The sequence below is a fragment of the Nicotiana attenuata genome, chromosome 5 (genome assembly GCF_001879085.1).
Source record: "Nicotiana attenuata strain UT chromosome 5, NIATTr2, whole genome shotgun sequence".
In the NCBI taxonomy this organism is placed as follows: Eukaryota; Viridiplantae; Streptophyta; class Magnoliopsida; order Solanales; family Solanaceae; genus Nicotiana; species Nicotiana attenuata.
In genome coordinates this window covers 24536272-24551201 of record NC_031993.1, presented here as the reverse complement: position 1 = coordinate 24551201, position 14930 = coordinate 24536272, and the positions used below count along the sequence as shown (strand labels likewise).

The 14930-nt window shown below is 35.6% G+C and overlaps 1 protein-coding gene across 1 annotated transcript; it reads left to right on the top strand.

Moving 5' to 3' along the window:
• On the top strand, nt 586-10604 carry LOC109225528 (neutral ceramidase-like). Its single transcript, XM_019390230.1, has 10 exons — nt 586-949; nt 1443-1853; nt 2010-2218; nt 2764-3108; nt 6456-6720; nt 6821-7091; nt 7186-7311; nt 8052-8115; nt 9100-9269; nt 9956-10604. The coding sequence occupies exons 2-10, from the start codon at nt 1504-1506 to the stop codon at nt 10502-10504; spliced, it is 2349 nt and encodes a 782-aa protein (XP_019245775.1). The 5' UTR covers nt 586-949; nt 1443-1503; the 3' UTR covers nt 10505-10604.

The window sequence follows — 14930 nt, the reverse complement described above, 5'->3', positions numbered from 1 at the left end:
TTTTTTATGATGCCTAACCAAAAGGCTAATCTTCAGAACACAAACTAAATTGATAATAACAGAGAGAAATTTAAACAGAACTTTTTGAACAGAAATTCTCCCATTCTAGCCATAGAAGGGGCTAAGAAACTTCAGTTGGCTCAACACCGTGCAATAACAATTGAAAGACTAAGGTCAAAGCCAATTAGTAGGAGTATTAAAGTAGAAAAGGAGATTAACAAATTGGTAGAAGTCTCTTTTTCGGTATTTGATTTGACAATTTGTTAATCTCTTTTCTTTTCTTCTTCAAATACTGAAAAAGAGACTTCTACTTATTGCTTGTATCGCCGCCAAGTCTAGCTCTGCCCACCCAGTCTTTCCAATCCACTGTAATTCCGTTTGGGAAAGAAAGGGTACTCAGTCTTTTCATATTAATTTTAATTGACTAGTGGCTAATTTTACTCAGCATTAAAAATGGTGGATAAAAAGTAAATACCACTTTAAATAGTGGCTATCCGCAATTTTTACGCGTTTCTTCGCAATTGGATTGCAAAAATGTAAGAATTACAATTTGTTTTCTATGAATTACAATTTGTTTGGGGATTCCAACCTAGGGACCCGGATCCGATTAGGAAGACACGTCAGTCCGCCAAGCTAGACCGGTGTCGACGCTGTTCGAGTGTGAACTGAACTATCACATTCCCAGTAGCAGGAAATTGAAGGAAGCTTCGTAAAATTGTATTTTGTAGGATAAATGCAAACCAAAAAGTATATGTAACTCATACTTCACTCCTCCGCAATTGCCGTTCTGTTTTTTCCTCCCTTCATATATATAATATACATATTCCCACTCTGCTTCATCATATATATCTCTCGGACTAACTGAGAATTGCTATTATTAGCACCATCTCTTCCTCAGATTCTCCTATTGAGGTGGAAGAAAGATCTTCTTTCTTCTCCAATTTGCTGGGTAACTTCTTAGCTCAGTTTTAAATAAGGGTTTTCGGATGTCCTATTTTTTTTTGCTTTCAGTTGTACCATTTGATTGATTTCATTGTGATAAATCATTTACTTTCAGTAGTCGGCTTCGAACCTTTATTTATGTCATCTCAATTAAATTTAACTTTTACACTTCACTTTTAAATTGTGTCATCTTGCTATTGGTATTACTATTATCCTGTATGGTGGTTGGTAATTGCCCGCGGGCCCGGCCCGTGTGTTGATATTACTTCTAAAAATTGCATTTTTATGGAATGTTTTGGTTTTTTTTTTTGTCTTCCTAACTACTTGTTCATCGCTAACAGGATTTGAATTTTATTTCTAAAGCTAGTAACTGCTTTAGTGTGAAGTTTTCCTTCTATCTTAGAGGATTTCCCATTCCTCCAGCTGATAATAGGTAGATCTTTAGCTGCAATCAATTATTTTGTATTTTGAATCTTCAAAAGCTTGTTATTTTGTCATAGGATTAGGAGGATGTGTTGAACTGATTAAGCTGCAAGCCAGTGTCGTCGTGGTGATAACTTGATGGGAGTGTCTGATTGTCTCAAAGTTGAGTTTTGGAGATCCACAGGAGGGATGATTTGGTTGGCTCTGTTGGTGTTGCTATTATCACAAGTGAATGGAAAGGGAGCAGCGGAAGCTTCCAATTACTTAGTCGGGCTTGGAAGCTATGATATTACTGGGCCGGCTGCTGATGTCAACATGATGGGATATGCTAACACGGAACAGATTGCATCAGGCATCCACTTCAGATTGCGAGCCCGTACCTTCATTGTAGCTGAACCTCAGGGGATGCGTGTTGCTTTTGTGAACCTTGATGCTTGCATGGCCTCGCAGGTTGTAACCATCAAAGTTCTTGAGAGATTGAAGGCTAGGTACTCATGCCCTCCTTAACTGAATCTGTCAGGCATGACAAGATGCAAAAACTTAACATCTTGTTATGTTAACTGGATTCAGTTTCATGCTTGATAGTGTAGTAAGCACTATTATTGTTTGATTACAAATTTTTGTGGTATCTGCTGCTTTTGCAGGTATGGGAACCTTTACACAGAACAAAATGTTGCTATTAGTGGGATTCACACTCATGCTGGCCCTGGTGGTTATCTACAGTATGTAGTGTATATTGTAACATCTCTTGGTTTTGTCCGTCAATCATTTGATGCTCTAGTTGATGGGATTGAGCAAAGTATCATACAAGCTCATGAAAACCTCCGACCTGGATCAATATTTGTCAATAAAGGTAAGATGATGTTGATTTCTTTGGTATCTTTTGCTGGATAATGAGACATAGGGTTGCAGCTTTAGTTTTCTTCTATTACATCTTAACAATTGTTCATCATGTGTCATTTTACTTTTGTTCTGATGGTTGGTTGCCGTCCTCTTAGTTGTTTATTGCATTCTGTTTATGCTATCATGTAATGGAATTGCTAAGTGCTGCCAGGAGAAAGTATATTGGGTAAACATACAGTTTACCTACTTGAATTAGCATGCTGATAGTTAGTCTTTTCTTTGATCTTATCCGTCTGGACTATGGTGTTTTTAAAAAAAAAATATCTGTTACTGTTATATTTATTACTAGTATTATTTAATCAGCTATTTTTAGTGGATGGGTTGTGTGCATTTGACTAAATTGCTCAAATACTGGTGTCTTTGCTTCTGCTTGTGTTCTTTTCAAGTTTTACAACAGTAAAAAAAAACTATATATTCCATAGCAGAAACTTTAACAGTTCTTGGGTTATTAACAAGTTCTTCTCAGCATTATACTAATTCAGTTTTGGCTGTCAGGGGAGCTACTGGATGCTGGTGTGAATCGTAGCCCTAGTGCTTATTTGAATAACCCTGCTGGGGAACGTAGTAAATATAAGTATGATGTTGACAAAGAAATGACCCTTTTAAAGTTTGTTGATGATGAATGGGGTCCAATAGGCAGCTTTAATTGGTTTGCAACTCATGGAACTTCTATGAGTCGAACTAACTCTTTGATTAGTGGGGATAACAAAGGAGCTGCTGCACGGTTTATGGAAGATTGGTTCAATCAGAAAAGTACTGAAACGTCAAACTTTAATATATCTAAAGTGCGTGAACTTCCCCGAAGAGTCTCAAACATCATACCAACTGTTCATGGAAAGCGTAAGTGATCTTTTCCTTTTCCATATTACGAATTATCTCAGTAGAGCTAAAGTGCCGAATTGTAGTTACTAGTAATTATACTGAGATTGCACTTTCCTCTGAGAATTTTGCACCTTTTATGTGAATCTTTTGGGTTTGATTTCCTTTAAACCTCAATATTATCTGGATTAACATCAACCTTGGACTTGTTTGATTTGAGCTATTCTAGTCCTAATATTGAACATTGTAACACGGTTTAACTAAGTTTCCTGTCCTTAGCTGTTTTTTTTTTTTTGATAGGTAAAAGGAAATTTTATTGATAACATTCAGTACTAAGAGTCTAAAATTACATCCGAATCATTTTCAAAAACAGCAGTGCACCAACTTTTCAATAATGGATACATCTGTTTTTAACTAAATAAACGTTTTCCTCCTTTCTGTCAAAGCATCTTCGGTTTCTTCAAGCCAAATGCTCCACGTTATGCACAATGGAATGGCCATCCATATCTTTAGAAAACTCAACAACAACAAGTTTAACCTTCTTACCCTCAGAATAGTTGTGGCAGTCAGAGAGGCTTCAATTTTTCTCTCCTAATTAAGGTATAAGTCTGGATCTCTTGTTTCCTTGAAAGATGGTATCTTCATCTTGATGCTACTAATGTTGTCATCCTCAACTTTAGCTCGTGGGTTCCTTCTTCTTTGATGAATTTCTTCAAACTCATCCTCTAAGTCGCCAAACTGATCCTCCCCTTGTTGGGCATTAGGAGCTCGAACAACTTGTCTCCAAACTTGAGATCTCGGGTTTCCATTGACCCTCCTTAAGTCATCTATATTAACGGGGTTTTCTCTCCTTAGCTCAGTTATGGTGGCGTTCATCTCCGCCATTTTATGTGGACATCATTCGGAATTGATGGACCATGCTAGTCAAGTTAAACATTGTTTTCCCCCTTAATTCCGCCAACACGTAGGGTCAATCTCTCATCTTCGCTACCATCGTCTTCTTTCCGTTCGACATACTGTAAGTTCGACTTTTCAAGTTGTTGAGTCATAGCTCGCCTCCTTTCTTCATTACTACCTATCTATTTGAGACATCTTGAACAAAGATTAGAAGAAATATGTATCTCTCAAGTTTGGCTTTTTCTCAAATATGTATCTCACCTCTCGTGCCTTTTTTCACTCAAAGCAATTCTTGGTCGTTAATCTTTAGATTTATTAATGAACCTTACTAGTCATAACCCGTAGTGATAAGAATAAGAAGTTAGAAAAAAAAGAAAGGAAAGTGAAAGACCAAACCTAGAAAGAATAGGAATTGGTTAATAGGAAAAGAAAAAAGAAAGAATTTAAGAAACCCATAACCCAAAAGAATAAGGAAGAAGTTACTTTAATCTTCGAGAATTAGGATTCCATCTTCTTGTTTCCTTTCTTGACCTGGAAACCAAATGACACTTGAACTCTGAAAGTAATTGAGCAATAACACTTTTGATTTTGCGGATATTTTCGTTTTTTTGGTTTTTTTTGGTTCAAGAACCTCCCAAGATTATCAAGATTGAAATCTTGGTTACCCGATACTCTGATACCAGTTGATAACATCTCATTAGGGGTGCAAGAATTACTAAAGGAAAAATCAAGAAAATCATGAGACGTGCGGAAGCTAGAAGAAAATAAAGAAACGAAAAAAAGGACAGAAATTAAAGATAGCTTGAATTCAAGAAAGAGGTTCTAAAATTTAAGAGATCTATTCTTGATGTTGAATCCTAACAACACCAATTAATTAACGAAGAACTAACCGCCTTTGATAGAAAATTAAAGACAAGAGTAGATTGTGAAGCCCGATCCTTTAGAATAACAAGAACAACAATAAACCTAAATCTATCGCCTTTCTTGAGTACCTAGAAGTGATCTAAGATTTCAAAAAGAGTTTAATCTTGCCACTTGAAGTTGAGTCTTCAAGGCTTTGAGTCTTGAAGGTTGAAGAATAAATCTAAGAGTAGCGGCACACAAGAGTGCAAGAAGAATCTCACAATTTTTATTGATGATAGTCTGTAATAATCTAAGTTTAAAAATAATCTATGTCTAAAAACAAAGAAGACACCTCACCTCTTATATAGGTAGGAGGGGGTCACGAAATTAAGTCAAAAAAGAAGGAAATACAATCCTAAATTACTTTGGACAACAAGTCCAACTACATTAGGAAAAGGAAAAATACTAGGAAACAAAAACCAAGTCAATCTTGCAAAGTAATTCAACAATTTTAGGAAAATGAAAACATAACCTTAACTACCTAGGAAAGAAATAAAGCTAGTAACAAAATATATGGAAATAAGTTAAAACCAACCTAGGATATGATCTTGAAAGTCCCAAAACAATCTTGGATAGGATCTTGAAAATCTTGAAAATCTTGGATATTTTCAGGACAACGTGCAAGCAACTTGGCACCAACTTCTAGCACGCTCATTGTACCCTTCTTGTGCAGGAAGTAACTCCTTTTTAAGTTCTAAAAACGTGGCTTCAGGTAGGACTTCTTGGGCTGCAAGTTTGGACACATTTTAGGTGCCAAATTGATCCAAAAGTGGACTGATTTGGACCTTCTTCAAAGGATGTCTCTTGGCCTCCAATCAATCTCTTCATGGACATGAATTTGGGACATAAAATAATTGTAACACCTAGATGATTCATGTCCTTTATCCTTGAGCTCTTCCTCACAATTAACAACTTGTTTATGTGCACTTGAAGTCCAGTGACCTTGTTCTGGAACTCTTTAGCTCGAGATCTTGTTAAAGGCCCTCTTTGAGATTCTAAAGCTTCGTCCTTGTCCTTGAATAGAGTTGAGAATTCTAGGATGCTTCATTTTCTTCCATTATATCCTTTTTCTAGCTAAGTCTGCATTAGTTTCAAGAATTTGTAGATCTTTCGAGACAACTTTTTTTTCACGTAATTTTAGGTCTACTCCTTCCCCTTTTAACACCTTCACTTACCGTACTTTCACACCTATGGACCTGTGCATATGTAGGCCGAGGCAGGATATGACCAAAACCATCTCAAGCGACCTTCTCTCATTTTATCCTCAATTCTCATTTTATCCTCAATCGTACTACTTGCACCTTCATATTGTTTAATCTTGTATGACCGCACATCCATCTTAGCATCCGCATCTTTGCAACACTCATCTTATGAATATGTTGGATTTTAACGGCCCAACATTCACTACCATATAACATTGCAAGTCTTATTGCTATTTGGGATAAATAGAATAATGTAAATAAGAGCAAGCCCATAAGCAAAAAATACTATATTGCTGGTGAAGAAGTTGAGAAAGTTAATTGTTTCAAAACTAAGACATTCATTAATCAGATTTTAACAACATGCAGATCATGAGCTACTAGAACTTGCTGCTTCTTTCCAGTCTTCTCCAGGTAAGCCAGTCACCAGGTTGATGAGTGTCGCCAGACGTGTCAGGAGTGCCTTCAGGTTGGCTGATAGGCCGAGATTTGTTTCTGCTTTTTGTCAAACCAACTGTGGTGACGTCAGTCCCAATGTGCTCGGTGCGTTCTGCATAGACACAGGGCTGCCTTGTGACTTCAATCATAGTACTTGTGGTGGAAAGAACGAGTTATGTTATGGTCGAGGACCAGGGTATGTGTTAATCTATTACTTTTGTTTAGGAAATATTCCATCTTTGCGTAGTCCTATTTTGGTATTTTGAGCATAATACCATCCTTTGCTTATGTGGCAGATACCCAGATGAATTTGAGAGTACACGCATCATTGGGGAGAGACAATTTAAAAAAGCTGTGGAGCTTTTCAATAAAGCAACAGAGCAAGTAAAGGGGAAGGTTGACTTTCGTCACACCTACGTGGACTTCTCCAATCTCGAGGTGACAATTCCAAAAGAGGGTGCGGGTATTGAGACGGCTAAAACCTGTCCTGCTGCAATGGGGTTTGCATTTGCTGCCGGTACAACTGATGGACCTGGAGCATTTGATTTTCAGCAGGGAGATGACAAGGTGTTGAAAAAGAATTCTCTTCTTTATTTGACCTATTTCAATCAGAGTGAATGATCTTATTTTATGTTTGCTCATCTTCTGGATTTTTTTTCAGGGAAATGCTTTTTGGAGGTTGGTGCGGAACTTGCTTAAAAAACCAGGCAGTGAACAAATAAAGTGTCAACATCCCAAGCCCATTTTGCTTGATACGGGTGAAATGAAGGAGCCCTATGATTGGGCAGTAAGCAGCTTTCTTCTTCTGTCCCATACTTTGTAAAATATTTAACAAATATCTGGTCTTCTGCCTCAAGTTTCTATGGGTAAAATACTTGTGTGCTTGTGGTTTCAAGCTAAATTGAATACTTATCTTTTTGTCAGGAAGGGTTTCCTATTAAGTTGCTAAACCAGTGCCTGATTCAAAAAACATTGTTCAGAATCTCAATTATGATAAAATCCTTTAGCATTATAGAACACATATTGCGTGCTCTATTGTTCACATTTCAAAATTTGAGGGCAGAAGTAGAAATTTGTTTATTATCCTACCACTATCAGTTGACAACTTAGCCTGTACAACTTGAAATCCATAAACTCTGTTGCTTTACCCTTTTAATCTCACTCTAACCATATGCACGTGCACATATAGAGGAGAGAGGGAGAAATAATTGTACTGTCTGTATTTCCTGCTAATAATGAGAAGGTTTGGACTCAGTACTGTTGCTAAGTGAGTAAAAGAAACATTTGGAGTTTGATAAAAGAAAGAGAGTGATGGGCTGTCCTGCTCAACAATATGGTATTTTATGAATTGCTGGTAACATATGATTCATTTGTCTTGCTAATTACTTGCCATACTTGGCCTTTTGGCTTCAACACTTGGAACAATTGCTAAATGAGCAAACCACCTACTACAATACCAGAAGCCTTCTACATGATTTCCTGTTCATAATGTTCAATGATCAGTTCCTTTGTCCTTTTTTTTTGCAGCCTTCAATACTTCCTGTTCAGATTCTAAGAATAGGGCAGCTGGTTATTCTCAGTGTACCTGGAGGTATCAACCAATGCTTCGAATGTCTTTTCTCATTCTTTTCTCATTGGGTTTTCTTTAGACATAACTCGAACTAGCAAGAATGCTTATATGGTTTAGTTTCCCAGTTCCTTACCTTGAACTGATTACATACTGAACATGTTTTTCCGCCTCGTTTTGGTTCCATCAGCTACCATATAATAATTTATTGTATATTGAATGAGTAACCCTTACAAGTGATCTTTAGTAGGTTCCTCTGACCTTAATTCTGTCCTTTCCATTAAATGCTGACTCTCTGTGGGCGCTGCATACTGGAATGAAGTAATTCTCGATGACTCACATCTCTATGAAAAATATCCCCACTAAGCAATTAATCTCACCATGGGTGAAAATGATAAGTAATAAAATGAAAATCAGAAAATTGATGATAGTGATATTATCAATCTTCAAAGAGAAGGAACTCCGCCGCATGCTTATCCTCGGAAGAACAGCCCTCAGTGTAGATGCTTGGAATCCTCTTATGAAGCTACGTGGCGGCGGCACCGTAATGGAAGATGATAACCATGGAGCATTTGTATTTGTTATTTTTTTTAGGGGGGGGGGGGGGGGGGGGGAATAGGTGGACCGTTAGTATGGGTTGGGTGGGTTTTAATTAGAAATGGGTTGGTCCTTTTTATCCAAAAAGGGCCAACCATGTGTCTTTTTTAAGATGGGACCAAGCCATTTAAGGGGTGGGGGGAAAATATGATCCAAAAGTATGATGGTAGGGGTAGTTATACTAAGAAATTGAAAAGAAGGGTAGATATAGCTTATTTCCAACAGTAGAGCGTAAATTTGACATTTTTCCGATAAAATAGTGCATTTATCATCCTTGAAATTTCTGCCAAATTGTTCAGTATCACCTAGGGCATCTAGAAAGAAAGATGTTTTTCTGGTGATTTCTTATGCAGCAGATTCTTAGATTTCTTCTCACACTTGACATAAATCTTCCTTTTATGCACACAACAGAATTCAGTACCATGGCGGGAAGACGTCTGCGAGATGCTGTGAAGATGGTGCTCACAAGTGGGGGTACCAAGGAGTTTGATAGCAATATTCATGTTGTGATAGCTGGGTTGACTAATACATATTCGCAATATATAACGACCTTTGAGGAGTACCAGATACAGAGATATGAGGTCAGTTGATTAGATAATATAGTACATTATATTTTATATGTTCAGAGGAATTCTTGTATAATTGCACACTAGTACAGCCTTCTATACTCGTACATTACTAAACCTAAAGCTAGTAAACCTTCTATCCCCATCCGATTTGAAGAATCAAGGAAAAAGTAAAAGGAATTGGTATCCCATAAAGTAAGGTTGTAAATACAGTCAACAATAAAACTGACTCCAATGATATCTATTCACAATGAGATTAAGCACAAGGAAAATGGATTTTCTTGTGTGGGAAATAAAACGTCTATGATTATCATTTCATAAAAAAGCTTCTTTATACGGCACACTCCTATGACTACGCCTTGATGCTCTTCAAACTCTGAAATCTAGGTTCGTCATTTTAGTTGCAATCGCTCTCTGCTGCTAGCTTATTTCCCCCCAGTCTTATTAGGCATAGTCTGTCAATATATCTGGAGAAGATCTCTGAGGAGTTGATTAGTTATTAGAATGTTTGTGGTTTTAGCAACACCAAAAATTTATTTTTCTGCTTTTCTCTTCTGAAATTAGGTAATTATGGCAAAAAATTAGAGAATCTCTTTTGACATGTTAATATCATCTGTCAGTTGTCCCTTGGAACTAGCATTTCAAATGTACAATAAGTTGCTGTACTGTTGATCTTAACTTTCTTTGTGAAATTTTTTTAGGGCGCGTCTACACTGTATGGTCCACATACACTTAGTGCTTACATCCAACAGTTCAAGACGCTAGCAGCTGCTCTCATCACAGGACAGACCTTGCAAGCAGGCCCTCAACCCCCTAATTTACTAGGAAAGCAGATAGGCTTGTTGCCGCCAGTTGTAATGGATGCGACACCACTTGGTTCCAAATTTGGGGATTTAATTACCGATGTTCCTCAAAGCTCCGCCTTCAAGAGGGGTGACCTTGTCACTGTTTCTTTTTGGTCAGCATGCCCCAGAAATGATCTCATGACTGAGGGTACATTTGCTCTTGTTGAGATTCTTCAAGGAAAGGACACTTGGGTTCCTGCTTATGATGATGATGACTTCTGCCTTCGCTTTATATGGTCAAGACCTGCTAAACTCAGCACTCGAAGTAAGGCGACAATCGAATGGAGAATACCAGATTTAGCTGCTTCAGGTGTATATAGAATCAGGCATTTTGGTGCTGCAAAGGCTCTTTTGGGTTCAGTTAAGCATTTTACAGGTTCATCTAGTGCTTTTGTGGTCGCCTGAAAAGAACCTTGGGGAATTTTCTACGTCATTCAAATTATGTGGTTTCAAATATTACTACTATATAATTATAATAAGAGACGAATCATTTGTTGTCTTCCAACCAATGTTTTAAAAGGCGGGGCGTGACACGAGGCGTTTTACCTCTGGCGAGACGAGGCGTAAGCCCTGAGATATAGGGCGTAAGTCCCACGGATCTTTAAATTTTACTAATTTCAAAAATTTTAAAATAATATAAAATAAAAAATAATTATAAAAATTACATTAAAATCACAAAATTATAACAAATATTCTATTTATAATTTATAATTCAACTATGAATAATACGAAAAGTATGACATATATCATAATATGCAAATTAGCTGCAACGTCGTTACAACTCAAACATCAAAAGTAATGTATTTGATACGAAATTTTATATGTATCTCTTAAGGAGTAATGAATCTTGAAAGAATTTCGATATTATAATTTGATATTTTTCTTAAAATACTCCTTTTATTTAATATGCTTTCTATTTGAAGAGTATGTATATAAAAACATAATTCACAATTTAAATATGATTCTAGCATCTTTTACTTTTAAGGTTCAACAAGTTAATAAAGTGACATATAATTCACCATACAATACCATGATAACTAATTATTTGTAGATAGTTACTAGCTAATACTGAGCTATTAAACTAAAAAGTATTGTATCTCGTAAATGTGGAAAAACAATATTTGGAAAATAATTATAAAAAAATTATGGATTATTATATAGTAAAGACATAACAAAAGTTAATATAAATGAAAGATTTATTTAAAATTAACTATCATAGCAGTCTTAGTGGATAACGTGCAATAATTGTTACTTTAATAATGTTATAAAATACTCTCAACTTGATGATTTATGATTAAGAAAAAAGTAATTTTGAATAGTCAACGATTTATTAAGAAAATTTGAGGATTTACAAAGTTAGTTACATACAATTGCATAAAGTTCTATGAGGCGAGCCTAGCTAGTATGCTGGGCGTTGGGCGTGTCCGGGGCGTAAGCCCCGATGGCCGAGGCGTAAGGCTCACGGAACTAAGCTCCACACATAACACTACTAGAAATCCGGTAAAAAGCGACCACAAAAAGCGACCAAAGTTGGTCGCTTATAGGCCTAAAAGCGACCAAAAAGCGACCAAACATGTCTGGTCGCTATATTGCTGGTCCCTTCACTTTAGGGACCAAAGTTGGTCGCTAATTAGCGACCAACTTTGGTCTCTAAGGTAAAATGACCAAATATTCCGGGTATTGACTATAGCGACCATCTTTGGTCGCTTTATTATTTTAATAATATAAATTTGGCGACCAAAGTTGGTCTCTAAATGTAAAATATATTATTTATTTATTTATTATTATTCATAAAACAGCGACCAACTTTGGTCTCTAATCCAAATATTATATTTTAAAATCTAGAAAATGGAGACCAAGGTTGGTCGCTATTTTATTAATTTTTTTAATTTTTTTTTAAAAAATAAGCGACCAAAGTTGGTCGCTAATTTCAAGAATTTAGTTTTTTTTTAAATATAAGCGACCAAAGTTGGTCGCTATTTTTCCAGAAATTATTTTTTTTAATTGGAATAGCGACCAAGGTTGGTCGCTTTTTTTAGAAATCTGTATAAAAAGAGACCAACTTTGGTTGCTATTGCCCAGAAAATTATTTTTTTTAAATGAAAAGCGAACCAAAAGAGATCAAGTTGGTCGCTTTTCTGGGTATTATTTTGGTAGAAACTGCCTGTTTTGGCAGCTACACCACCTGCCAGCATACCAAATCCCTATTACAAGCAACAACAACAACAATACCAACAACAACACAACAACAACAACAACAACAACAACATTAAAACCAACGAAGTATAAAGTTCAATAGAACTAACACATTAAGCTAACAAAACTAAGTTAACGCTTATTACAAGCTCATTCGAAAACTGGTTCTATTGTCTAGTTCAAAGTATATAAAGTACTCAAGGAGTGTTCTTTCAGCATCCTCGTCCGAAAGTTGGATTGCCTCGCCCGACTCATTAGGTGGCTGACTGCGTATGAATTCCTCCACATCAGCTGTGAAGCGAACCTATAAGAAAAATTATATTAAATTAGTATTTCAAAATTTATATAAAAGTAAATAAAAATACTTAATGAAAAGTAAAAAACTTACATGTATAGTCGAGGATCGACCCTCGACCCACCTTTCTAAATCAGTCTCTTTCTTCTTCTTTACAATACGAGTTTCATTGAATATCTCATGATCTTGCTTCATTGGCATCATAAAGCTGTCTGGTGACTTTGGTGATTATCCTCGGGATAAACTTGGATACAGAGAATAACTTGGATACAGTAGCTGACAGGGTGTGTCTTTTGATCAATTGTTGTTCTAGTTAGCGACAATGATGATGAGAAGGCAATGGCATGTGTTTCAAATAGTGATGGTGTAGGCAGGAATTTTAACATTTCCTAAGTAGATAAAAGAAAGATTATAGAGGAATTCTCTACTTCATTTTCCAAGAAGAAAAGAAGTTTAATTGATAGTGACAAGGTTGATGGTGATGGAATGTTTACCGTTGGTCGTGGCAGTTCCCATAAAACGGGGATCATAAGACTCTATGATGACAAAGATTATAGGAAGTTTTGTTCTCAACTTTCTTCCAAGTCTGATCCGTACAAGCTTAATGGGATATTGGTGATATTTCTTCGGATTCAGACAATGATTTGACTGACAAAAGTATGAAAATGCTAATCAAAAGAATTAAAGCTAAAACGTTTTTCTTGGTAGAGAAGGATGCTGAAAAACATTTTACCTTTAATTCTTTTAATTAGCATTTCCGTACTTTTGTCAGTCAAATCATTGTCTGAATCCGAAGAAATATCACCAATATCCCATTAAGCTTGTACGGATCAGACTTGGAAGAAAGTTGAGAACAAAACTTCCTATAATCTTTGTCATCATAGAGTCTTATGATCCCCGTTTTATGGGAACTGTCATGACCAACGGAAAACATTCCATCACCATCAACCTTGTCACTCCCAATTGAACTCCTTTTCCTCTTGGAAAATAAAGTATAGAATTCCTCTATTACCTCTTCTTTTATCTACTTAGGAAATGTTAAACTCCTACCTACACCATAACTATTTGAAACACATGTTCTTGCCTTCTCATCATCGTTGTCGCTAATGAGAAGAACAATTAAAGGCACACTCTGCCAGGTACTGTGTCTTAGTTATTCTTGGTGGAAGTTCCATTGCATGTATAATAAAGTCATCAACCCCTTCTACAAAATCCTCCCGCGATCTAAAATTCCAATACATAAACCAAAATTTTAATTCATATCCTAAAGGTTCAACTCATATCCAAAAATTTTTAATTTATAATCTAAAATTTCAATTCATAAACTAAAAGTCCAATTCATATCCTAAAGGTTGAATTCATATCCTAAAGGTTCAATTCATATCCGAACGACGGTTCCTCCCGCAACCTAAAATTTCAATTTATAATCTAAAATTTCACTTCATACCTAAAATTTCAAGTCATATCCTAAAATTTCAATTTATAATCTAAAATTCCAATTCATAAACTAAAATTCCAATTCATATCCTAAAGGTTCTAGTCATATCCTAAAGGTTCAAGTCATATCCTAAAATTTCAAGTCATATCCTAAAATTCCAATTCATAAACTAAAATCCCAATTCATATCCTAAAGGTTCAAATAAATTCATAAACTAAAATTCCAATTCATATCCTAAAGGTTCAAGAAATTCCAATTCATATCCTAAAGGTTCAAGTCATATCCTAAGGGTTCAATTCATATCCTAAAATTTCAAGTCATATCCTAAAATTCCAATTCATAAACTAAAATTCCAAATTCATATCCTAAAGGTTCTAGTCATATCCTAAAGGTTCAAGTCATATCCTAAAATTTTAAGTCATATCTTAAAGGTTCTAGTCATATCCTAAAGGTTCAAGTCATATCCTAAAATTCAAGTCATATCCTAAAGGTTCAAGTCATATCCTAAAGGTTCAAGTCATATCCTAAAATTTCAAGTCATATCCTAAAGGTTCAAGTCATATCCTAAAATTTCAAGTCATATCCTAAAGGTTCAACTCATATCCTAAAAAGTTCAAGTCATATCCTAAAATTTCAATTTATATCCTAAAAAGTTCAAATCATATCCTAAAATTTCAATTTATAATCTAAAATTCCAATTCATAAACTAAAATTCCAATTCATATCCTAAATGTTCTAGTCATATCCTAAAGGTTCAAGTCATATCCTAAAATTTCAAGTCATATCCTAAAATTCCAATTCATAAACTAAAATCCCAATTCATATCCTAAAGGTTTAAATAAATTCATGAACTAAAATTCCAATTCATATCCTAAAGGTTCAAGTCATATCCTAAGGGTTCA